At 45.5% G+C, this 23,695-nt stretch overlaps 1 protein-coding gene across 1 annotated transcript in view; it reads left to right on the top strand.

Annotated features, from left to right (window-relative positions):
• The window catches only part of ULK2 (unc-51 like autophagy activating kinase 2), a 65,113-nt gene that overhangs the window by 5,021 nt on the left and 36,397 nt on the right, over window positions 1–23,695 (top strand). Inside the window, exons 3-4 of the mRNA XM_083479807.1 lie at window positions 2,891–2,932; window positions 19,960–19,992. Of these exons, the coding sequence (XP_083335933.1) occupies window positions 2,891–2,932; window positions 19,960–19,992 (75 nt within the window). The remainder of the gene's footprint in view (window positions 1–2,890; window positions 2,933–19,959; window positions 19,993–23,695) is intronic.

Below are 23,695 nucleotides of genomic sequence, written 5' to 3'. Positions count from 1 at the left end.
GGGATTCTCCATCTCTAGAAATAGACAAATCCATTAGATGACTGGTGCGGAGGGCTTGAGTATTGCCAGGCCTCAGCTCTTTGATTTTTCTTTCTGTGTAAGCACAGTAAAAGCACAGATTTCAGCATCTGTGTTTATGACTTATTAAAAAGAATGAAAATTTGTAGAGATAGGTGTTGCATTTTTAGTACACAGGGAATGAAACCAGCTTCCCGAGAATTGTTTGTTTTATTAATGTCTGATAGTTTCTAATCTTTCATAGTTTGCAAGGATACACTCAGAAGTTTGTCTGGGTGAATGGTACTTGATGCTGAAATCTCAGAAGCCCAAATGTTAGCTGAGGATTCAGGCTCTGGTGCTTTATTATTCTGCTATATTCCACCACAAACAGAAGTATAATTATGCCAAATAAGACTCATTATTATTATTATGTAAAAGAATTCAGGGTTTCTTGGTGCAGAGTTCAAGTTTACTTGGGGCAGAAGACGAGAGTTTCTCTACCAAGGGACATTGTTTTAATTGTACTGATTTTTCTAAAGCTCCTCCCACGCTGGACTTGGAATGCTGTGGATGGCAGCTTTTGGAGGGGTGTGGAATTTTCACACTTGCTTCTGTCATTTGGCTGACCTGGCCCATTTTAGGGTAACTGATTCAAAAGGAACAATGCATGATCTGTCTTAAGGGGATTGCAAAGTAGAGATGTTGAAGAGAGAGAGAGAGGTTATTCAGCAGCACAGAGACCCAACTTCTTACTTACTGGGGTACTTTATTTGATCCCCAAGTCAAAACTTGGAACATGGAAGGTTGCTTAATAGCGGGTCAGACCATTCTTGCATTTAGCTCTGTTGTCTGCTGTCCAGGGCCTTGCCCATCACCTCCTTCACCTGAACTCTTTTCACTTGGGATTTCAGGATTAAACCTGGGATCTCCTGCCTGCAGAGCAGGTGCTCTACCAGTTAGCAGTAGCCCCTCAGCAGAAGTTATGCCACCATTAGGGTCTTGTGCTGTTGCTTCCCCTCTTAACTTGATACCCCCTCCCCAAAGTCACACAGTTTCCAGTGCAGTGAAATTTGGCACTGTTGTCTTTGCTGGTGCCAGACATCACCTTCAGGATTCTTTTTCTTGTACCTAGCACTCTCCTTGTTTTTTAACACACACGTTTCTATCACCCACACAGGTTTTTTCTGTTCACATTTAGCAATACTGCGACCTCTTGGAAATCTTTTGAGTGACCTAACTCATCCTTCTCCCAGCACGATGCCCTTCCAGATGTTTTAGACTACATTTCTCGTCAGCCCCAATTGGAGTTGTAGTTCCAAACATCTGGAGGGTTTGGTTTGAGGGAAGACTGAGCTAGCTAATTAGATCATTTCACATATGTCACCTTGTGTGCTCTCTTGACACCCCTCTTAGACACTGCCAGGAATTCAAACATTTCAGCTGTTCTGAGCATGTTGTCAAGCAGCTCATAACTTGATTACCCCTTCTTTGATAAACAAGAGCAGTTCCTGGGCTATGGAGGACAGCACCTTTTTCATGAAGTGCCGCAGAGTTCTCTTACCACAAATATTTTAAATAACAAATGCGTTTCTTGTTTTACAGTAAATTTGAGACGTGTTTTCCTCTAAAATGTCCCCACGTGGTTAGGAATCATTCTCCCTCGACCCCTTTATACATACTGGGCATCCCTGGACTACAACTGCCACCATCCCTATTTAGCAGGACCAGTGGTCAGGGATAATGGGAATTGTAGTCCAAAAACAGCTGGAGACCCAAGTTTGGGAAGCACTGGTCTACACCAACTAGCAGCAACTCCCAAGGTTTCAGGCAGGGAATATTCCCAGCCTGCCTGGAGATGTTGGCAATTGAACCTGAGATTCTTTGCATGTGAACTATGTGATTACTGCGCTTCCCCCAAAAAGAAAACGCAGGATTCCAGTTCTTGTGGTTTTAAATTAAGAGCTGGTTTTAGAAGGAACATAGGAATTAGATTTTTGCTGACTCTTCGCCCCCATTTCGCTCAGGATTGTTGATTGTGATAGGAAGCAGCTCTCCGGGATCTCAGACAGGAAGTCTTTCCCAGTCTTACCTGGAGATGCTGAGTTATGGACTAGGCCCCCAATTGCACTCCAGAATAGGTGGGACTATCGTTTACAAGCCAGCCCATGTGCTCTGCCCCATCATGCAGTGCAGGTGCTCCAGAGCTGAGCTGCAGCCCTTCCCCACTGCAGAGGTAGCAGTAGCAGGCAGAACCTTCCCTGCCCAGTTGCTGAGGTTAGTGTTAACCACAACAGGTAGACACACATCAGTCATTAGAATAAAAAGAAAATGTTTAAAATGACCCCACCTCTTTCACCTGGAACCATAACTGCAGCTGCCTAATCTTAGAACCAACTAAACAGCACTTTTAAAAAGGGGGAGGAAATCGCTGAGAGACAGCAGCAGCTGAAAAAACAGTAGCTAAAAAGTGGCTGGTAAGAAAAGGTGGCAATTATGAAAGCCAACCTTGGCTCCAGAATGGAGAGATGCTATCCGCTCACTAGGCAGGAGGAGCAAAAGTGCACATGGGACAGTAAACCATTAACTGGGACTTCCCAGGAGGAGCACACACAGCCAGTCTGTTTGTCTTTCCCCTGTTACAGATTCAATACACAACAAATGTAAATGTACAACATAAGATAACAGGGAGGCAGGTTACATTCCCCCCTCCCCCCAGTCACAGCTTTGCCAGGAGAGGTCACATTTTTATAGGGGTTTTTTGGGGGGGGGGTTGCTTGTACATTTCTTCCACATGTACATTTGATGCTATTTGACTGGCCTTCACATCACTTGTGATGTTACACTAACTGAATAGGGATAATCTTCAAGTGCTTCTCTTCTTTTTTTCTAGGAACTTCAGCATGAGAACATTGTAGCTCTCTATGATGTCCAGGTGAGTTTGTTCTCCAGCCTGTTGGACCTGGTTGTATTTTTTTATGATAATAATTGCGCATGTACAACTTCCCAAGGAGTTGCTGTGTTTGGCTTCCTGAAGGAAACACAACACAACAGGGGGTCTTTTGGTACCTTCTAAAGACTGGTAGCTTTATTGTGGCGAAGGTGAGGAGTTTCAGTCCCCTTTCTCTGATTTTCGAGATTGTCCAGACCCCACTCCTCAGTGGCCCTGTCCTCAACTCCCCTTGATTGCCTTTGCCTGAAATGTGTCCTTGAGTTGTGAAAATGCCTCTGAGTGTGGGTGGGTATGTTTAGAAGCCTCTGGATTTTATGGGGCTGAAATGCAGGCTACAGTATGAAAGTAACAGTCACACCTGTCCACTTCTGCCTCTGGCCCCACCTACAACTTGCTTCCGGCCCCATGAAGGTTCCCTTGTGTGCGAATGCGGCCCTCAGGATGAAAAAGGTTCCCTTCCCCTGCATTACAGCATCGACTTCATTTGGACAAGAAACCTGACTGATGTGGAAGAAAATGTCCTGCCAGTTACAGGAAAAATGCCAGCATTATTTGGTTCTGCGCGGGAAGACTATCTTAGAGCTGAGCACCTTCTAAAGTGCGTCTGATCCCACAGGCTGCAGCATTCTGGGAACAGGAATGGGCTGTTTCCGATGGGGGTCACTAGGGAGCAGGAAGTGCTTCGCTTTGTTCTCGCTGGTGTCTGGACTAGGTGTTGAGCTCATTGTGCCAGCAGCTCTCCTCTTTGTTTATAACAGAAGGCTTTGTCCAGAAGGCTTCTGATGGATTGGAAGGATAGATGATTTATTTTTGGTTGGATCCTTTTTTCAGTGCACTCTTCGAGGCATGGGTTTCAGGCCTGTCACTAGGGTTCCCTGCCCTTCCTAAGAGGCAGTTGGAGTGAATGAACATGGCTATTAAATGGTTTCCCTCATTTCTTCCCTCCTGTATGGCTTTTCTGCCCAGAGTCTCTGTGTCTGCTTGTCAGAGTGAAAAGTATCCTGGACTCTGCATGTGTGTCTGCCTCACGTTCCCTTGAGAGGAAATGTGTGCTGCCTCCTGAGGCTTGTGATTGTCAGATGCAACTATTGTTAAGATGATACGTGTTTACCCAGAGGTTGATAGCTTCTGGTTCCTTGTGTGCTTCCTAGGCAATCTCTTGTTGGTACAGAAATGCAGAAATGTTCCTGCTCAAGAGGCAGGTGGAGGGAGCTTTTCCTGGGAACATCAACATGTTCCAGGGCTCCCCTTCCTGCAACATGCCAGCTGTGGCCTTTGTGTAAAACTGAGGTGTACCTGGTTTGCTAAGCCTTTTCAGCGTCACAAAGGGAAGCAGAATGAAGCTTCTAGCTGGGCTGGTCACCCAGCTCTGCCTCAGCATCTTTACTTCACATAGGACTTTTCCATTTGCTGGTGTGCTTTTCCCATCAGCCCCAGCTGGCATGGCCATATCATGCTGGGGCTGATGGGAGCATGAGCGCGCTGGCTGGGGCTGACGGCAGTTGTAGTCCAAAACATCTGAATAGCACCAGGTGAACGAAGGCTGCCTTAATTATCATTTTTCCATGAGTATAAGCAGGAGAAGATAACTCTGGGCTGCTTATATTGCCCCTTGTGTATGGGGTTAGCACCTGCTCCTGAAACCAAATGTAAAGGGATTGGCTGAAGCTGCATGGCATCAGAAAAAGACACTGGAGCCTCCTCAAGCCGGACTATCCCATTTTCTCTCCCCTCCTCCAAAAAAACCACTACAGGATCCGCTAGGGTCACATCTACCTCATACATTTAAAGCACATGGCTTCCCCCAGAGAATCCTGGGAACTGGAGTTTACCCTTCACAGAGCTATAATTTCCAGCACCCTTAACAAACACTTCCCAGGATTCTTTGAGAGAAGCCATGTGCTTTAAATGGGTAGATGTGATCTTACACCAATTGCCCCTGTGGGGAGGATCCAGTCAGTAGTTCTATTTTGATATTCTCCTCTTGCAATTTTTTTTCATTATTATTACTACATATTTTGACATTGGTTGTAAGCTGCCTGAAAATCTATCCTTAAAGGTTGGGTATAAATAATGATTTAAAAGGTTCTTTTTAATTGGTTAATAAAGCTCAACTCCCGGCTTGCTTTATCCCACAAGCTGCTTAATAAGTGCCTACTCTTGCTGCAAAGAATGCTGGCCTCAGCATCTGCAAGCCTGCCCCACATCCCAGCCTTTGCATGTTCTATTCCATGCCTGACAAGTTCCTAAAGGGTCAGAAACCCAAGTGGCAACCTAACTTAGCTTGATCATGTTTCGATTTTGATTATTTATTTTGGAAATCTCATCATATGTTCCGGATGAACAGGTGTGTTGTTCTGGAACATTGCAAGGTTGACTGTATCACCACCTTCCTGGTCATGAGCTGTTGGCTGGAAGAAACCCCTGGCGCTGTGGAGACACGTCATACTTCCCAGCATGCCAGGAATTGTTTCCTGAAAATGAAATGTCACACAAGGCGGACGACTGAACGACTCATAACGGCTCTGCTTGGGGGTGGGGTGAGGAGCATTGCCAACGGAAACAGACTTACCCTTTCACGAGGTGGCCAGACAACCATGGAAAAGCCAGTACACATGTAATAGGTGGCAGTAGCAAACTTGCAGATTTTTTCTTGCTTAGCTTCACGAGCCTCCCCATCTTTTGGCCTTCTCTCACACACATGTATCCTATTTCGTTTAAGGTTTCTTTAGCAGCTGCATCAGCTTAAAGCCAAAGCAGAAAACAAGAGTGTAATATGTAGCACGTAAGTGAAATGCTTCAGTGTGATGCAAAAATCCAGGGGGAAAAAGAACTGTTGTCTTGAATTATGCATTGAATTATGGCAGCTGGCAGCAAGTCCCTTTTCATTTGATATTCGTCTCTTTGCCTGTTCAAATTTACATTTTGTCAGGAAATAGGTTCTGCTGCCCTAGGAGCCTAGGATCAGACTAGCCAGGTATTGTCTTCTCTGACTGGCCGCAGCTCTCCAAGGTGTTGGATAGAGAAGGGTCTTTCCTAGCAGCCTCCTGCTTGGAGGCCCTTCATAGTGGACATTCAGGGGATTAAACCTGGTATCTTCTGTGTGCCAAGCAGGTGCTCTGCTGCTGTTCTGTGGTTCCTCCCAAAACGCACCACAGTGAATCTGTACACATACGCATTCATCTCCCTGCATGTAGTAAATTAGATAGGAAACCTTTCTTCTCAGCATCTAGTCTTCAGCTAGCATGAGTCGCAGCAAGGAATCCCTTCGCTTATGAATGAGCATCTAGTCTCAACTAATACATGGCTCAGGCACAGGGTGTTCCTCCTCATCTCTTGTTTGTGACAATTAGGCCTTAGGACAGCAGCCTACAAGAGCCTGGAGCCTTCCAGGTGCTTTTAACAGCAGTTGCCAGTGAGAGCCCTGGGGCTGGTGAACGACAAACTTTTTGCGGATGGCTGAAGAAGGCTGTTTCAGAAGGGAGCCTCGCATTTCTGGGAGCAGCTTCTCACATGGTGGAATTTAGCAGGTGTCATTTCCTTCCTTGCTATTCTCTGCTCCAGCAGTCTGTTCGACAGAAGAGTGTCATAGCTGCTGAGATTCCAGTCAAGCATTTGCTTTGCTGTTTAGCACAAGTAGTCCCTTCTGATCTCGCTTGTCCTCCTTGCATGGCCAGTTCTGCCCCTTCTGACTAATTCTTTGCACTCTTCAGTTTGAGAAATATAGCGAAGATCTGTTTCCATCTCCTGCTTGTAACAGCTTTGCTTTTTCTTACATAAAGGTTGTTTGGGAGGCACCATCTTTTTTCCTGGGCTGAACTGAACAGCTGCCAGCTTAGCAAAACTTGCTCATGGTACCCATGAGTCTTAACGGCAGGGCTGGACAAGGGAGGTGAGAGGGAAAGTAGCGTTTTCCTTCCAGCCTTGGACTTGATTTTGAAAAACTCCAGTTTGCTGGAGGAAAGGATATGTGAATGTCATACCTTTTTGAAAGTATTTCATGCACAGTTTTGTAAGGAAACGTAATACTTGGCAGGACACTGCAGCTTGGCAGAGGGAATTGGTCTCTGTGAAACTGATGTGCGAAAAGAGCATTGCAGTCAACAAAAACAAGGCTTTGTGGTGCCAGACTTAAATGAAACTGCGCTTGTCATCAGCAGTAAGAAGTTTTTACAGCCTGCAAAGAATGATTATGACTCCATAGCTGGGCTTTGGTTAGCTTTGTCATTGTTCCCTCCCCAGACCGTGCGCTTCCTGCATCCTCTTTGCACAGCCTTTCAGGGGGGAAGCCAGGGCTAAGTGGAGAACCTCTGCTGTAGCTCCGCCCATGTTTCTCATTGTGAACCTGGGTGTGGTGGATGGAGATTTCCTTGGTGCTCCTCCCCTTTTATTACCATAGGGCTCTGCCCACACTGCATTGATTCAGGTCACTTCACCCCACAGGTTTGGTAGAGTAAACCATACCACGTGGCTGCTTGTAGATGCTGGAAACAGGCAATTGCCAGGTCCTCCTTCGCTAAGTCCCCAACGATAGCCTGGATTCCTTTTCAACAAAATGCCTGTTCTTCCTAGAGTGATCAACTTCCGCTGTCCCACACAGAATCACAGACAATGAAACAGTGATGTGTTCTGCACAGAAGAGGCAAATAGCCCCCTGCCTGGTTGCCTTGTTTTGGAAGTTTTTGTATACAGGAAGAACCCCCATATAACCGTCAGTTAACAGATTGGTTTATTCTAAAATATAATAGGAGTGGCTGATACTAGTTGACCTAGGTACATCTGGTCAGGCTAGCTAATAACATTGGACTTAACTTCGCCTACATAGTCTAGAATCAAAGAGTGCAATGTAGAAAATAAGTATTGTCATCAGAACTGGTGTAGTCAGTTGTTCGGAATAACGTAGCTTTCAGGATGCCACAGAGCAATCCTCTTCCTTTTTGAGGACACGTCATTCATTCATATTAACTTCAGGCAATCTAACACAAAAACATGCTTCTCTTCTAAGTGTGCTCTTCTGACAGATCGGTTAACTTTGTGTTTGAAAGCCTGTCCCTCTTGCAAAAGCTTTAGGTGGAAAAACTGATAACCAGATAAAAGTGGAGGAGGGGAGTTGAATGTTGGCCAACCCCCCCCCCCCACCTTAATTCTCTCCTGTCCCGGCTAAATTCTCTCTTTCCCTCCAGTGCTGATGCTGTTTTTCAATCGACTTGACATAGGATAGATCCCACCCACGCCATTCTATTCAAACAGCCAGCATTCATGTCTTGGGCAACTTCAAATATAAAGTGCTTTGTAGAATGAATCATTCAGCCGATCTGCCTGTGGGAAAGCATTCAGTTGAGGGTCTTTTTCATTTTTTTTTTTATGAATGGTCCGTACCACTTACCAAGTCCTTACTGGAAAAACTCCTTGGTGCATGCAGGATAAAACTAGAATCCCTGGTCCCCATTATTTCTGAACTTCAGCCTGTGGCTTTTTGCTCCTTAGCAAACCACAATCACTAGCCAGCCTGAAGCCATTGTTTGTTGTTGGCTTGCTGATTGTGGGTTGCTAGGGAGCAACCATTAACGGTCTTTGGCTGGATGCAATGGGAAGCTGAGGCTTCTTGGCTTGTGCCAGGAAGGAGAACAAAGCAGCACAATAAGACCAAGCCTAGCTAAGTGTTATGTGTGAACACTGTAATTGTCAAGCAACCGGTGACCTCCAGGCCAGAACAAGCCTGCAGCATGCCCCTTAGTCCATTGACTGTCTCTTCCCCTGTCCCAGCTCTCTTTTTACCTCTTTCTAGAAAGATTGGAAGAGAACAAGTGCACAGCCTTGTTGCCTCAAAAATATTTGCTTAATTATGTGACTCATGAATTAAATACAAATAAATACATAAACCCTCCCTATAATACCTGTTTTATAAAATAATAATAATTTAGAGAGCATCACTTGCTTGATGAGCATATTTCCCCCAGTTCTTACCTTCTGGATCCCACTTGTGGTGACAGATCCTGCTTGCTGGCTTCCCATTGGGACACCTTGTTGGCTACTTTGGCAACGGAATGCTGGGCTTGGATGTACTTTTGGTCTGATCCAGCTGCCAAGCTCTTCTGATGAGAACATCAGAAGAAATTGGAAGGTCAAGTGTAGAGGTGAACCCCAAGAACATAAGAGTCTGCTGTCCTCATCTAGTCTAGCATCCTGTTCTTGTAGTGGAAAACCAGATATCACCAGTGGGAAACTGGCACGTGGACCTGAGTGAAATAGCACTCTCCCCTCCTGTAAGTGGTATTCAGAAACATACAGCCTCTGATCTTGGAGGTCAAGAGCATAGCCATCCACGACCAGTAACAAACACAAGTTTGTTGTGCACAGTGGGTTGGAGGATGTGCTGAGAGATTTTACCTGCTGCTCAATTTGGTGCCCTAGCATATTAAGCTGCTGACTGGTGTCACTGATAAATAATAATAAATCTAGTCCCCTCCCTAAACCCCCAGAAGTTTGAAATGCTTGGAACAAAAAAGGAAAGCCTGCTCCAGGTTGATCACATTCTCATTAAGTGGGCTTGTATACTTCCCTTGCAATTTTTTGTTTCACGGGCCTTGATTTGTATTAGCTGAGCTGTCTGAGCCCACAGACACCTGGAAACCTGATGTTTTGCTTTCAACCAAACTCAGAGGGCTTGATGCATCACTTAGCCTGGCTCAAGCAAGCACTGGTGGGGTGGGGGAAATGCAAACAATGTTCATTCATCTGGAAATGCACCCCGGTGAATTGGTGAGCCATTAATGTCTGTGCATCGCTTGACAGTCAGAGAGCATTGCACAAAAGCAGGGCTGATAATTGCTGTTGATTTTCATGCGGTCACTCTCTGCATCTTGAGCAGCTGGGGGCTGCAGTTAATTGCATTTTGCAAGGAGAGCCTGTCCCTGTCTCAGGAGTGCAAGCAACTGAAGAAAACCGAAGGCAGGCTGGGGGATGGAAAGGTGGTGAATTATAAGGCTATAGATCAGTTGAATAAAGCATAGTTGTTATAGCCATAGGTCACCACAATATAAATATAGCATATAGAGAGAGGGAGAGAAACAGAAAAGCAATAACCCCCCTAATTTAAATCACACCCCTTCACGCATTGTAAGCTATGCAGCTGTTTAACAATGACAGAATAAAAACTTCTCCCCAGTGGTGCAGTGAGTCAGTGCATCTGGCTGGGGTTTGAGCCCACCCAGGGATCGCTGTGGACAGGATTGGTTGGTCTAGATGACTCTTGGGGTCCCTTCCAGCTCTACAGTTCTATGATTATATACCCACCGTACTAAGTTTTTTGTATTTTCTTAGCTTCCAGAGCAAATTTTCTTCCTTGGATGGTAGTGAATACATCTCTGCCTACAAGCAGTGTACATCTTTGGTCCAGGAAGGGGACAGGGGAATCTGTTTGGCAGGGAGTGAAGGAGACAAGTAAGGAATGTTGTGCCTGAGTTGCTAATATAAGGGGCAACTTGGCAAAATAATAGGAGACTTTCTTAGCCTCACCAGACTCACAGATTAGCTCTTCATGAAACAATAAACGCTTCTCGGCCTATGATCACCCAACAAGTATCAGGCATTACTGAACCCAGTGCGATAGGGAGTTCCATAAACTGGGTGCCTAGTTGTGATCAGTCTTTTTCTGATTTCTTGGCTAAAGTGTTAGTGTACTCAGGTTTCCTAAACCTAGTAAAACAGCCCTTGTTTACAGCAGATTATGAGGCGTGTCCTAAAACTTGTACTCACTTACTTTAGGACAACCAACCAACCAACCAGGCCAACTTAACCTCCTCACCCAGCACAATGAACGATGTGTGCCCTAAATTGACCTCAACATCCACTTCTATGGAAGCGTTCTATATACCGTAAATGGTTCCCTCAGGATATAATATTGGAAGGCCCCAAGATTTAGACATGGATCGGAAACCTGCAGTCCCTTATCTTTGCCACTTGATGAACAGTTCCAGCTGTCCTTAAGTACATAGGTAGTCTTAGGCAGTAACCTTTGCCACTTGGAGATGTCTGCAGGCTCGGTGGATATCCCATGGAAGTATCCATTATTTGACTGGCCCATTGTCTATGCTTTGCAGGGGATTGGGCTAGATGACCCATGGGATCCCATCCATCACTACAGTTCTATCTCCTCGCATTGGGAATTGCCATATGCTAGGTTAGACTATTCATCCATCCCCAGTACTGTCTACTCTGACTGGCAGCAGCTCTGTGTGTATGTGTGTTTTTCTAGCAGAGAAGGATTCTTCCCCATTGCTTGTTCCCTCGCGCTCTTTCTATCTGGAGGCTGATTGGCAGCTTCTACATGCAATGCCAAGTGTTCTACCCGCTGAGCTGCAGTCACATTCATTCCCAGTTTGAATGCGCAGCCTCTGCTGTCTCCCTGTGAGCCCATGTTCCGTGCAGGGGTATGCCATGGCAACACATGTTTTGAGGGAGCGTTCCCATAACTGGCAGGAATTTATGCCTTGGTCCTGCATGTCAATCATCTTGGCACGTCAGCTGGAGCAGCCACAGCCGCAGTCGTTTTTTTGGCGGGCAGTTAGGAGTCTTGAAACTGTCTGTGGCTGGCAGCCAGCTTGGTAGGAAAAACTGACGATGTGCATCGCCTTTTATCCCTGGTGAAGCAGACCAGAAGTCCCTGAGATGTTTCTCCTTTTGAGGACGGTGTGGTTTCTGCCTTTTTTGTCAAGGCGGAGCATCCTGTTGGATGTGGAGTTTTTGAGTGTGTGTGAACAGTGCTATATAAATAATGGTAAACAAAGAAGGCGCTGCACTCTCAGGAGTTCATAGAAATGCCACCCATGAGGAACAGAAAGTGGGGAGGAACTAATACTGTCAGCTGAGCTTGAGCTTGTGTATTCTGGGATGGTCCTTTTGTTTAGATCATCCTTGTACTGTAGTTAAATTTAACAACTGTGCATCATTTTTCCTCATTGTAACAGCACACTTTTTGTTTTGCAAGACATAAGCTAGGTTTGCCACTTAAAGGGTGTGGGGCAAGCCGCCTTCTACCTGGTGCCCTCCAGATGTTTGGGGCTATAACCTTTTATCAAATTATGCATAGCACGGAGAAAGTGGCTAGAGGACTGTTTTTTCTCCCTCATAACACTAGAACAATTGGGCATCCAGTGAAGTTCAGTGTTGGACGATTCAGGACAGATAAAAGAAAGTACTTCTTCATGCAGAGCATAGTTAAGACATGTGGAACTTGCTTCCACAGGAGGGCCACCACTTTGGACGACTTTAAGAGGATTGAACAAATCCATAGAGGATAAGGGTATCGATGACTAGAGCTGGGCAATATCTGGTTTTCGACATTGTGATATATCACCAGCCAAACATATCACAATGTCTGAAATAAGGATGGAGCTATGTAGAGGCATTGGCTGGCTTCATGGTTTTTTCCTGCATCGTGATTTTTGCATCACACACACACACACGATTCGCAGTATATTGCTGGGTCAAATATTATGAAACCAATATCATGATATGAACTTCAAACTGGGTTTTGGACAATATATTGATATATCATCCATCCCTGTTGATTACTAGCCATAGCAACTGTGCTGTGCCTCCACAGTTGGAGAAAACAATACTTCTTAATACCAGTTGCTGGAAACTGCAAGAGGGGAGAAGAGGATGTTGGCTTAGATGGGCCACTGGTCTGATCCATCAGGTTCTTCTTAAGTTCTTAACACCCATCAGTGCTTGGCAGCTGGGGCTGTTGGGAGTTCTAGTCCTAAGTATCTGGAGGACTCCAGGTGGATGAAGGCTGGTGTAGGGTAATGGAGCTATGTAGGGCACTGAACCTTCAGCCACCAGAGATCTTGTTCACGTACACACAAACACACTCTCATTTTTGAGATTGCAGCAGGCATGACTCGCATTTATTTTCAAGCATGTCTGTGGAGTCATAAGGCTTAGAAACTTGGTATTTTTAGTAACCTAGGCAGGAAGAAAGCTGGATTCCACTCCCATTACTACATTCTGTGCCACTTCTCTTTTGCTGAAGGAAGAGTGTGGCCACGGCCTCCGTTTCATCCACGATCAATGGAGAACATGCAAAACCAAAGTGTGCACTTCGCCTCAGTTCTACTGCAGCAGGGCATGTTCGATGCAGAGATGATTTAAGGCTGGGAATCTCAGAATCTCAAGCCATGCATGGAGGTAGTAGCTGCAGCTCTGGGAAATGTGGTGAAGCCCAGCTTATTACTCTTTGCTTCCTGGATGTCTGGGTGGTCATGGCAAGGAAGAAGGCTGAGCCTTAACCTACGTCTGTTTTTATTAAGAGTTTCTTATTGAACTTTTCAAAAAGGAACAAAGGCAAACAATACAAACTTAACCATAATAAATCAAGACAATGTGTTCTGTACATATAAATAAGGGTGATTGTGTGAGACATCTGATGGTCCAGATGAACCTGGTGCTCAGACATCCAAGCAAATAGATCTATATATAGAGTCTATATAACAGACAACTTCCTGCCTTTCTTGTGTTTAGAGGAGCACCTTTATCTCATATACTGCCAGCTGAGTCATGTCTTCTGTGTCATTGGGGGCAGTAGCCTCTTCCCAGTATTGAAGCATTAGGCGTTAAGCCACCATAAGTGCCCCTAGAAGTCACTTATTTTGTCCCTTTGTCAGATTCCAAAGGACCGGCACACAGTTCAATAGAACATTAACCTCAGTAAATCTGAAGGAGGTGTCCAAAACCAGATTTATGCAGCTGAGGACCTCTGCCCAAAGGACTTGAGTTAATCTTGTTAAATTGCATCCTGCCTCTTAGAGCCAAGTCCTCACCAGGTGATTTTCAATAGAACAAAAAAGTTAAAAGGTATCATTGTTGCTCCTGGTTTGTATGGCTGTGAGGGAAGGGCACTTTGCCTGTGTTCCAGAGGCCTTATTTATACGTTTGAAGGCTGTCTTCAGTCCTGGTGGGAACCCAGGCACATGGCTTTTACGGGAAGAAAATACTGCAACTACTCTGTTGCAGGGAAGAGCCATTGTTCAGCTGAGGAGCACATGCTGTGGTTTCAGAAGATCTCAGGTTAAATATCCAGCACGTCCAGATAGGGCTGGATAATCCATGCAGTCCTGACACAGAAGGGAGCATCTTCCTGAACTGGCAAAGTACACCTGCGGCCCTGCCCGTTGTGTTTTGGTGAAGCTGTGTGCAATTCAACATTCTGCTCTGGGTAATCCTGAACAACTCTCCTGAAAACTGTTTCCAAGGCGGCTGCGAATGAGTTTAGTCAGACAGAAGAAAAGAGTCGATGAGAGGTGCTGTTAAAAAGAAAAGTGAACCCCTTGTCCTAAATATTAGTTACTGGTATGAGTGAATGGATCTGCCTATCAGATTTAATGGATTGGTCTCCTGATAAAAGTCCCACAAGTTTACTGCTGGCAAGATGTTTGGGCCAAGGGCAGTTTGGACAGGATGCATCTGCTTCAAGCAAGCAAGCAAACAAACAGAGTGACCAGGAGGAATGCTTTCATTCAATCATCTACTGATTTCTGTCTCTATCCTCATTTGTATGAGCCTGCCTTCCAATCCCCAAGGATATCTGCTTTCCTAGAAGTTTCGCTTTCTTCACAGGAAGTCTTGCGAAGTAAACAACACTGCTCCATCGCTTCAGAGAGGCTGGTTGAAGGACTTGCCCAACTCCTCTTCTTTCCAGCCAGTTCTTTGATGGCTCCTCTTTTCTTTCCAGGAAAACAGAGTAATGTAAACTGGGTGCGGCACTACCCAAGGATGGGCGTGCAGCGACAGGGAAAGATTTATCTGTTGCTCCTTGGAGGCCATGCGAGGACAGAGAAAATTTGGCTCCCTCTCTGGTGCCTTCGGGCCTCTACCATTGGTGCTGTACAGGGAAAGCTTTGACTGGTTCAGCTGTGATAGCCAGCAGACAGGCTCCTTTCCCCTGATCTGTTACTTCCCTTGGCTGTCTTCCCATGGAGAGGAGCGGTGGCTTGCCGTCGTTCACACAGTCACAGCACCCTGGAGTAACAGCAAAAGTGTGCATTTGAGGGGGGAGACGCCCCCTGTGGTAACCGCTGGTGGCAATCAGACTGGCTGTATTCAGGAGGCACAGAGCTGCGATCCCAAAATTTGCCAGGAAAATAACCAACAGATACTGGCAGTTGACCCAAATGAACTCCGGGACAGGAAAGAGAATGGCATCTGCGTAAGATGCAAGGCATCCTGGGATGTAGTTTGAGTAAGACCATTCTATAAATGTGGCTATTCTTGGTCCCAAGTGCCACTTGCCCTGCTTGGCTGAATCATGGCACAGTCTCAGGGATGTCTTTTCCCAGCCCTGTCTCCTTGCAGTCTGTGCCAGGGGTCACAGCTGGGACCACTTTCTGTGACGTCTGTGTTTTCCATTTGAGCTGGGAATTCTTCCTAGCCATCGGAAGGAAGGGGAGAGTGTGGTCAGGCCTGGTCTAGGCCTTTGGGAGACCATAGCAACCCTGTTACATCGCTTTACCTCTTCTCAACCCTCTTGCTGTTCCAGCAATATCCCCCCTCCCTTTTGGTTGGGCCCCTCTAAGCTTTTTTAGCACTGTCTGAAGTCTGTCCTTTTTTTACGACGCTTGTTGCTATAATAATAGTAATGTCCAGGTTCGTAGATTGCAATATTTGATGGGTTTCGGGTTTTGATGTTCTAGTCATAAGCATAGAATTGTAGGGTTGAAAAGGGAACCCAATGGTTATCTAGTCCACCCCCCTTCAATGCACAGTTCCTTGAAATAGAACATCTTGCCAGTGAAAAGTTGCTTGTAAACAAAGAATGTTGTTGGGTCAGCCAGGCTGCCAGAAAAGTAGGCTTTTAAGAATACAAGAAGAGCCCAGCTGCTGTGTCAGGCCAAGGGCCCATCTAGTCCAACATCCAGTTTTCGCAACGGCTTATCGGAAGCCCCTGTGAATCCCACAAGAAAGACAAGAACACAGTAGCCCCCTTCTTTGCCACAGCTGCTGCATTTCCACATCCCACAGGTGAGCACTCGAGTGAGTCCGCAACCATAGTCTTCCTTAGCCAAATGGTTCACTCCCAAAAGTGCTTGCTGTTGCCTGCCCCACCCCAAACACTGCAATACAGAAAATGTTACACGCAGCGTTCTAAGCTCACTCTGTGTGGAAGAACCAGTACCACTGCTGGTGGCGACGGCAACTTTGTCTCTGTCCGCATGGCCCTCCTAACTGCTGGGCTGTGGCGTTACCACATTGTTTGGATTGAAGGGTTATTCCTCCTCTTCCTAGTTTATTTCCCTAAGTTGATTGGCTGTGTCTGGGCTGCCCGGGGTGGGAGATGGGGCTGGTGTTCATAGTGTTAGGCCTGGCTTGCTGGCTTCCTAACTGCTGGACTGTAGCTTTAGCTGGGTTGGGGTGGAGGGGAAGATGTGGACTTGGTACATGCATGTTCACTGTGTGCGAGGAGGGTTGTGTATGTCTGTCTGAGGAGACAATGGAGTGTGCCTCTGGAGGTGAAGTCAAATCTCTGCCTTAGCAGCGCCCAAGTGACCTCCCCAAGGTACAAGCCTAGGCAGTGTGTATCAAAGTCTTGGACTGCCCAGACAACAAGACCCACCTCTTGGCCTTGTTGATGTAGTCCAAAGGAAAGTAGAGCAATACGTTGGACACCTGCTTGGCTGCCAGAGTTTCCAGAAGGAGGCACTCCACCCCAGATGGACTTAGGGACTCCACCCCAGATTTGTGTAGGGTTCTCCTCCTTAGCCTTTTCTTCTCCCAAAGATAACCCACAAGGCAGAGGAGGTTTAGGATCAAGAGTTTTCCTTCTCATAGATGGGCTACCTTCCCTGGTTGACAAGCCTGGGGTAGAGAGTATGGAATGGATTAAGCGATGTCATTGCAGTCATTGCTGCATATTGGTTGGTGTGTTCCATGCACTTGGTGGACAACAGTGTCAATTCCAGGTGCCCCTTGATGAGTGGATGTTGCTTCCCCACATCCAGTGTTACGTACCTGATGTTGCTGTTAGTGGGGCATAGGATGCCCACCCTGTTAGACTGACAGGTGACGTTGTAGCAGTGGCCACCTTCACTGCACCATTGGATGTGTGCTGCCCATTTTGAGGCATCTGCAGAAAGGCATCTGCCTTTAATAAAGGAGCCAGGGAGCGCATTAGAAATAGACTCCAGGGTTTTGCATTCACTTACAGACTCGGCTATAACTAGAATTATCCAGAGCACTTATGTAAGCTGTTTCTCCTCTTTATTTTAAAGCCTTGTCATTTAGATTATGCACAGTTATCAGGGCCTTTGTGCTTTTATTTCTATTTTTGAGAATAAATGGTTTATTTTCAGCTAATAATATGTCTGTCTACTGTGCCTCCAAATGTGTGTATATTGCATATGTACTTATTTATACTGTGTATGGGCCATTCTTATCCCCCCTTCCCACTAAAAGATCCATAGCAGCAAAATAAGCGAGATTCCTGCCCTGATGGAGGCAGAGGGTTGAATGAAAAATGACAATCCCAGCTACTGTGGGGTGGTCCCAGGGGTAATTGTTGGGAGAGCTTGCGCTTTCCCTTCAGCAGGTCCTGAGTTCAGTCCTTGGCATCTTGAAGAAAGAATCAGGTAGTGGTGCTGCCAGAGTGGGCTGGGGTCACCAATCTTTTTTATTTAGGTCCATGGGCGCATTTGGATTTTTGAGTGAGTGCCCTCTTTGGGCCCTTCGCTTCTCCAGATAAACTCCTTCCTCTTCCCTACTGCACCCCCTAAAAAGAGAGAGAGAAATAAAGTGGTTGTGTTTACACAACACTTTGCTTTTCCAAGGAATTTTGGTAAAGGTTAGATGCAATAGAATGAGTGAGTCTCTAAAAGCACATAGAGGTGAAAGAGGAATTGGGAAAGAGTGTCTATATAATTTTCAAGGGACAAAAAAGCAGCCAACCTCACTAGTTCATGAGCAAGGGAGCAGTGGGTGAGGGGACTCAAGAGATGTCAGGGGCATCAGGGGCGAGACCTCAAAGGTGTCACTGTGCCTACGGATTGGCAACGCCTGACCTAGGCTGAGAGCTAGCCTAGCAACTTCCCTGGGGCTGCTGAGGTTGTAGCTGCTGCTTACTACTTACTAACGAGAAGTTTGAGTTTGACAGAAGTAGTGCCAGTTTGAGTTTGACAGAAGCAGTGCCAGTGCTGCGAAGGTTGCCCTACCAGTTCATGGCTGTGACAGGATCTGAGCCTTGGATTTGAATCCATTGCTGTACATGCTGTGTGTCCACAGAGGCTCTTATTCGCAGCCCTATGTGGGTCCCAACTGCCAAATGCGGTTTTTGCTGTTTGTTTGGGACAGAGGGAAAGGTTGCTGCTGGTCCCCAGGAGGTTGTGAGCCAAATTTACAGTTGGATTTTTGTCCTTGGAGCAGTCCACTCCCCACCGTCTGGATTCCAGATGAGTCAGGAGAGGTCAGGCCAGTAGGGAGGTATCTCAGCTCTGTTGCTGTATCAGATTTCTCCTGGGCCACAAGGGTGTTCTGTGCCCAGAGCTTGCTTCGGCGGCCAGCTTCCCAAAGCATGTGGGGAGCTTGAATTGAATGTTTGGGCTGTGTGACTTGAACGCCTGAGTTTATTCCAGGTCTTGGCAGCCTCAACAGAAGGTGCCTTTGCTAACCTTGAGCTTTCTAAGAGGTGGGATCTGTTGTGGCTTCCTTTGCTGGGGGAAGCAAGCAGCCTTCTTCAAAAAGAGCTGAACAGTGACTGTCTCTTCTGGTTCTGAAGCTCCAGGCCTAACATTTGAAAACAGAATTGTGTTTTTTTGTATGGTTCACTCCAGTCTCTCAGCTTCACTTTGCTCATCACAGTCAGGCTCTCTGGAAGTATTTCAAATAATTATCCTTTATGCTAGCGGTAAGAGAGAGAAAAAGCATTCCTAGAAAAAACACAAAGAAAACTGATTGAATCCTAGAGAGAGGGGCTGATGTTTCCTTCATTAACAACAAGATAAGCTGTCATGCATAAGTGGTTGGCAAATTTTATGGTATATTTTCTGTTCATGTGTAAAGTACCAGGCTGTTAGCCTGTTAAAAAAAAAATGCTGCCTTGGGTTTGCAGATTAGTGGGACTCTGGCAGCTCTCACCTTGTGCCACTTAGTATGTGAATTAAGCACCAGGAACATATGGGCAGGGTCCTACTGCCTCCATGTTGTGTCTCCTGCCCACATATGGCAGCTTCTTCTCCATTAAGGAGTCTCTCTCTTTCTGGATATCTCTCTGTCTCTGACTCTGTTTCCACACACACACACACACACACACACACACACTTGCATACACCACCTTTAAAAGAGACGGCTCATATCATAGCCATAAAAATGTGAGAGCAACAGCCATGAAAACTAGGAAGGATTTCCCCAGCAGTTAAGGAAGAAGATCTTAATAGGCCCTGCCCTTAGCCTCTGGACCTTCTGTACTACAACTCCCATCAACCCCAAACAAAATGGACAGTGGTCATGTATGATGGGAGTCGTAGTCCAAAACATCTGGTTTAGCAGTTCAGATGTTGTGCCAAAGTTTAAGCCTAAGCTTTCTTAACTATGGTTTGAGGCAAAGTCTTGAGTTGAGCACTTGTGTGTGTATGTCCTTGCTAGTGCTTATTGAGACATCAGGTTAGAATTTGATTTTGAATGCAGTAATGTCATCATCTGCTTCCTTTGTGGAAGGGTCACAGCTAAGTGGCAGAGCAGTTGCTTTGCATGTGGAAGGACCTAGATCCAAAACCCAGAATCCTCAGGTAGGGCTGGGATAAGACTCGCAGCCTGAAACCCTGGAGAGCCCACTGCCAGTTAGTATGGACCAGGGACGTCCAACCCCCCAAGAGACTGCAATCTATTCCTGGGGGGGGGGGGACTGGCAGTGATCTACCCATGGGGGGGAGGTTAAGAGTTGTTGAGCTTTTTTTAGGGGGGGAGGTCGAAGTTTTGTTCCTATTATTAAATAAGAAATTTCTCTGCTTCTCTTTCAGGAGATGCCCAATTCTGTCTTTCTGGTAATGGAGGTGTGTATTGAATTTTCTAATTTCTCCTTTGCTGGATTTTAGTAGATTTTTTTTTTCTTTTTATATTGAAATGACATACAAACTAACTGCAGCCTGCCTTGTTTAGCTGTAAAATCAAACAAGAGAATGTGTGCTCCTTCCCATCCCAACCACCCAAAGTGTGCAGTTAGAATGACCTATGTTTATATTGCACATAGTCAAGTACTTTATTACGGTCATAGACCAGCATAAGCAAAACATCTACATAAATAGCATAACAGTATGAACCTAAGCAAATAATTATTAAATAAATAGGAGCAAGAACCAAACGTAGATTTAAACATATACATAGAATACTTAACTAAGCATAGATAATGGGCGAGTAAAATTTTTTTAAGAAAAATTAAAAGATTGGTTAACATAGCTATGTGGGGTGAGCTTCAGAAGTGCGGATCTAACAATATGAGCCTTCAGTTTAGGATTGAATTGTAGCATAGACCGTTCTTTGTCGAATATCTATCATGGCAGCACAAAATCTGGCGAATGAATATGTTACTTCTGGGCTCTCTTCCTGTAGTAATAAGGAGATGTTGTGTTGTTCCGAACGCCCAGGAAACTTATAAAAGAAGGGTTGGATAAACCTAGTTTGAATGTCTATATAATACTGGCAATGAAGAAGGGCATGCTCCGTTGTTTCCTGCTGCCCACATTTTAATCTAGTTCGCATGTCACATGAAAACATGGTTAAAATAAACTGTGGTCTTCACAAGAACAAGCATCATTCGACTTGCATGCTGCAGTGAGTTGCTCTTCTCCTGGCACACCAATGAGGGGAAAGAAGACAAGCTATCATTCTGCTTGTCGTTATGTGTGTCTCCTGTCTCGTGGTTTGCTTAACTCCAGACAAACCACGAGCAGAACCCTTGGGTTGTTTAGGAGAAACAGACTACATGCACTGTTTTGAATGCAACAGAAAGCCAGACTGTGGTTTGTTTCCTCCTGGTGCAGCATGTAAGGGGTAGGAGTGAAGCACCTCCAGTTTCAGCTGCATGCACCACCTCACTGCCTGTTCACGTTAAACCGTATTGTCAGGGCTGCCGCCCAGTCCCAGCTCACATAGGACCAAGTCAGCCAGCGTTCAGTTTCAAAGAGTCTTTATTGGATTACAGGTTCCATTTCCAAACTGCAACGTGCAGCCCTACTTCTTCTAGGTCAGAACGACGAAGACCCGTCTGAGTCTCCGCCTCTAGCGCACCAGCTTAATACCCTAGCCTTGCTCCACCTCCTGCGCCTTTCCTTCCGTCTCTGGGTCCTCCTGCCCCCCTGGGTCTCTCCCTTCCTACTCTCTTCTGACGCGGACCCCCCTGACCCTTCCGCCTCCTTGCGGCGGGCTTTGGGACCCGGTTCACTCTCTGGGCTGCTGACTGCGCCAGCTTCCGTTACATTTGAACTTGGCGCGCGCGCCCAACTCTCCACTTTCCTCTTGATCGTTTCCTCGCTCCCCGAGGTGGGCGTGACTACTCCTGACTCATGCCCTCCCTCCTTCTGAAAGTCTCCGGAGCCCGATATCTGGTCCCCTTTCTCCCCGCTGCTCCCGGCTGGGAACGTGGGTCCCGATCTCCAACTGCTGCTTTCTGATCCCTCTCTGGACCCTTCTTCCTGGGGTGTCCCCCTGCTCTCCCCCCTTGCTCTGGCTGCTGGCGCTCCCTTCTGGGAATCCTCGGACTCGCTAGACAGGCTCGGTGATCTCGGGTCGTCATCCCCACTCATCCTTCCTTCGTATTCCTCCCCCTCGCTCTCTGTCTCCTCCCTTCTCTGCGTCTCTGCTCCTGAACCCCTGACACGTATGTTATCTTTTAACTATGGTTTACAGTGATGTGCAGACCAGGTCTGAGTTAAGAGGTTCCGTCTGTGCTCATGGTGCTATAGTTGTTAAAATACAGTTACTAAAGATGGTGTCTTCTTCCTTCAGCAATATTCCTAAAAAGAATACATTCGCCAGTGACTGCTGTAAGCTTCCAAATTCCCAAAGCATAAAGACACCACAGGGTTTTTCCAGACCTGCAAGTTTGCAGCTGAGAACAGGGTGTTGTGCCAAGCATTTTAGTCTCTTCTTCTAAACCCTATGGCTTCCCTAAACTTTTGGCAGAAAACAGCTTACATATTTCCAGTGCTTTCTCCTTTGCATCGAGTAGCAGCAGGCTCTCTTTCTCTTAAAAAATAAATAAAAAGTTCTGTCTCTCATTTGTATTTGTTCATCTGTGGCTTGAGAGCATTCTTTCCTTTACCCAGAGAAACAACTAATATAGCTTCACATTGCCTTGCTGAATGACTTGGAGAACTGCTATTTTTTTTTTTTTTTAATAAATTTTTATTCATTTTCCATAAATAAAGAATAAAACAAAACAAAAACATAAATAAACACAAAAATGACTTCCCCATACCACCCCTTTTCTGCATTCTTGTTTTAAGATTTTCCAGCAACCCTTTTGTATTACACTTATTTCTATTTCGTGAATTTAACTTCCAAAATATATTTAAAACAACTGTAGTTCTTTATCTCTTATAACCCTGATCCTCTAATTTTCCAAATTACAACAATTTTTAAGGTAAACTTTAAACTTGTTCCAGTCTTCATCCACCGCCTCTTTCCCTCGGTCTCGTATTCTGCCAGTCATCTCTGCCAGTCCCATATAGTCAATCACCTTCGTCTGCCATTCTTCCAACGTGGGTAGATCTTGTGTCTTCCAATACTTTGCTAGAAGAATTCTTGCTGCTGTTGTGGCATACATAAAGAATGTCCTATCCTTCTTTGGCACCATTTGGCCCACCATACCCAGGAGAAAGGCCTCTGGCTTTTTATTAAAGGTTCTCTTCAGAACTTTTTTAATTTCATTATAGATCATTTCCCAGAAAGCCTTAATCCTCGGGCAGGTCCACCAAAGGTGGTAGAAGGTTCCCTCCGTTTCGTTACACTTCCAACATTTGTTATTGGGCAAATGATAAATCTTTGCTAACTTAGCCGGAGTCATGTACCACCTGTAGATCATTTTCATAATGTTTTCTCTTAAGGCATTACATGCCGTAAATTTAACACCAGTGGTCCATAACTGCTCCCAGTCAGCAAACTCAATGTCATGCCCTATATCCTGTGCCCATTTAATCATACTAGATTTCATCATTTCATCTTGGGTATTCCATTTCAACAGCAAATTGTACATTCTTGACAAATTTTTAGTATTGGGTTCTAACAGTTCTGTTTCTAGTTTCGACTTCTCCAATTGGAAGCCTTTCTTTCTGTCCTGTTTGAATAGCTCATTTATCTGACGATAATGTAACTTGGAGAACTGCTATTAACCACTTGGGTGTGTGTGGGTGTGTACGTGTACACCACAAACACAAAATATTAAATGATACATTTTATGAAATAAATAAGTAATACAACCTGGGTTGTTAATTTCAGATGCACTTAAAATAGACTTATGATTCAGTGAGTTCCATAAATTACATAGCAGTTTCGTTCACAATACCTGTGATTCTTAACCAAAATGTCTGTTAACTCTCCAAAATTAGTTAAATATGAATAATAGGAAATGTATTTGAATACACACACACCGATTTTTAAGATAATTAAACACTCAGGCTTCCTACAAATGGAGCAGTTTCTGATCTCCTAACCATCAATGAAGAGACTTGTATGCCCCCTCTGCTGTCTGGTTTGGAA

Source organism: Podarcis liolepis, assembly GCF_965112155.1.
Source record: "Podarcis liolepis genome assembly, chromosome: 16".
NCBI lineage: Eukaryota > Metazoa > Chordata > Lepidosauria > Squamata > Lacertidae > Podarcis > Podarcis liolepis.
The sequence above is the reverse complement of the archived record's forward strand: the minus strand, read 5'-3'. Positions and strand labels throughout refer to the sequence as shown.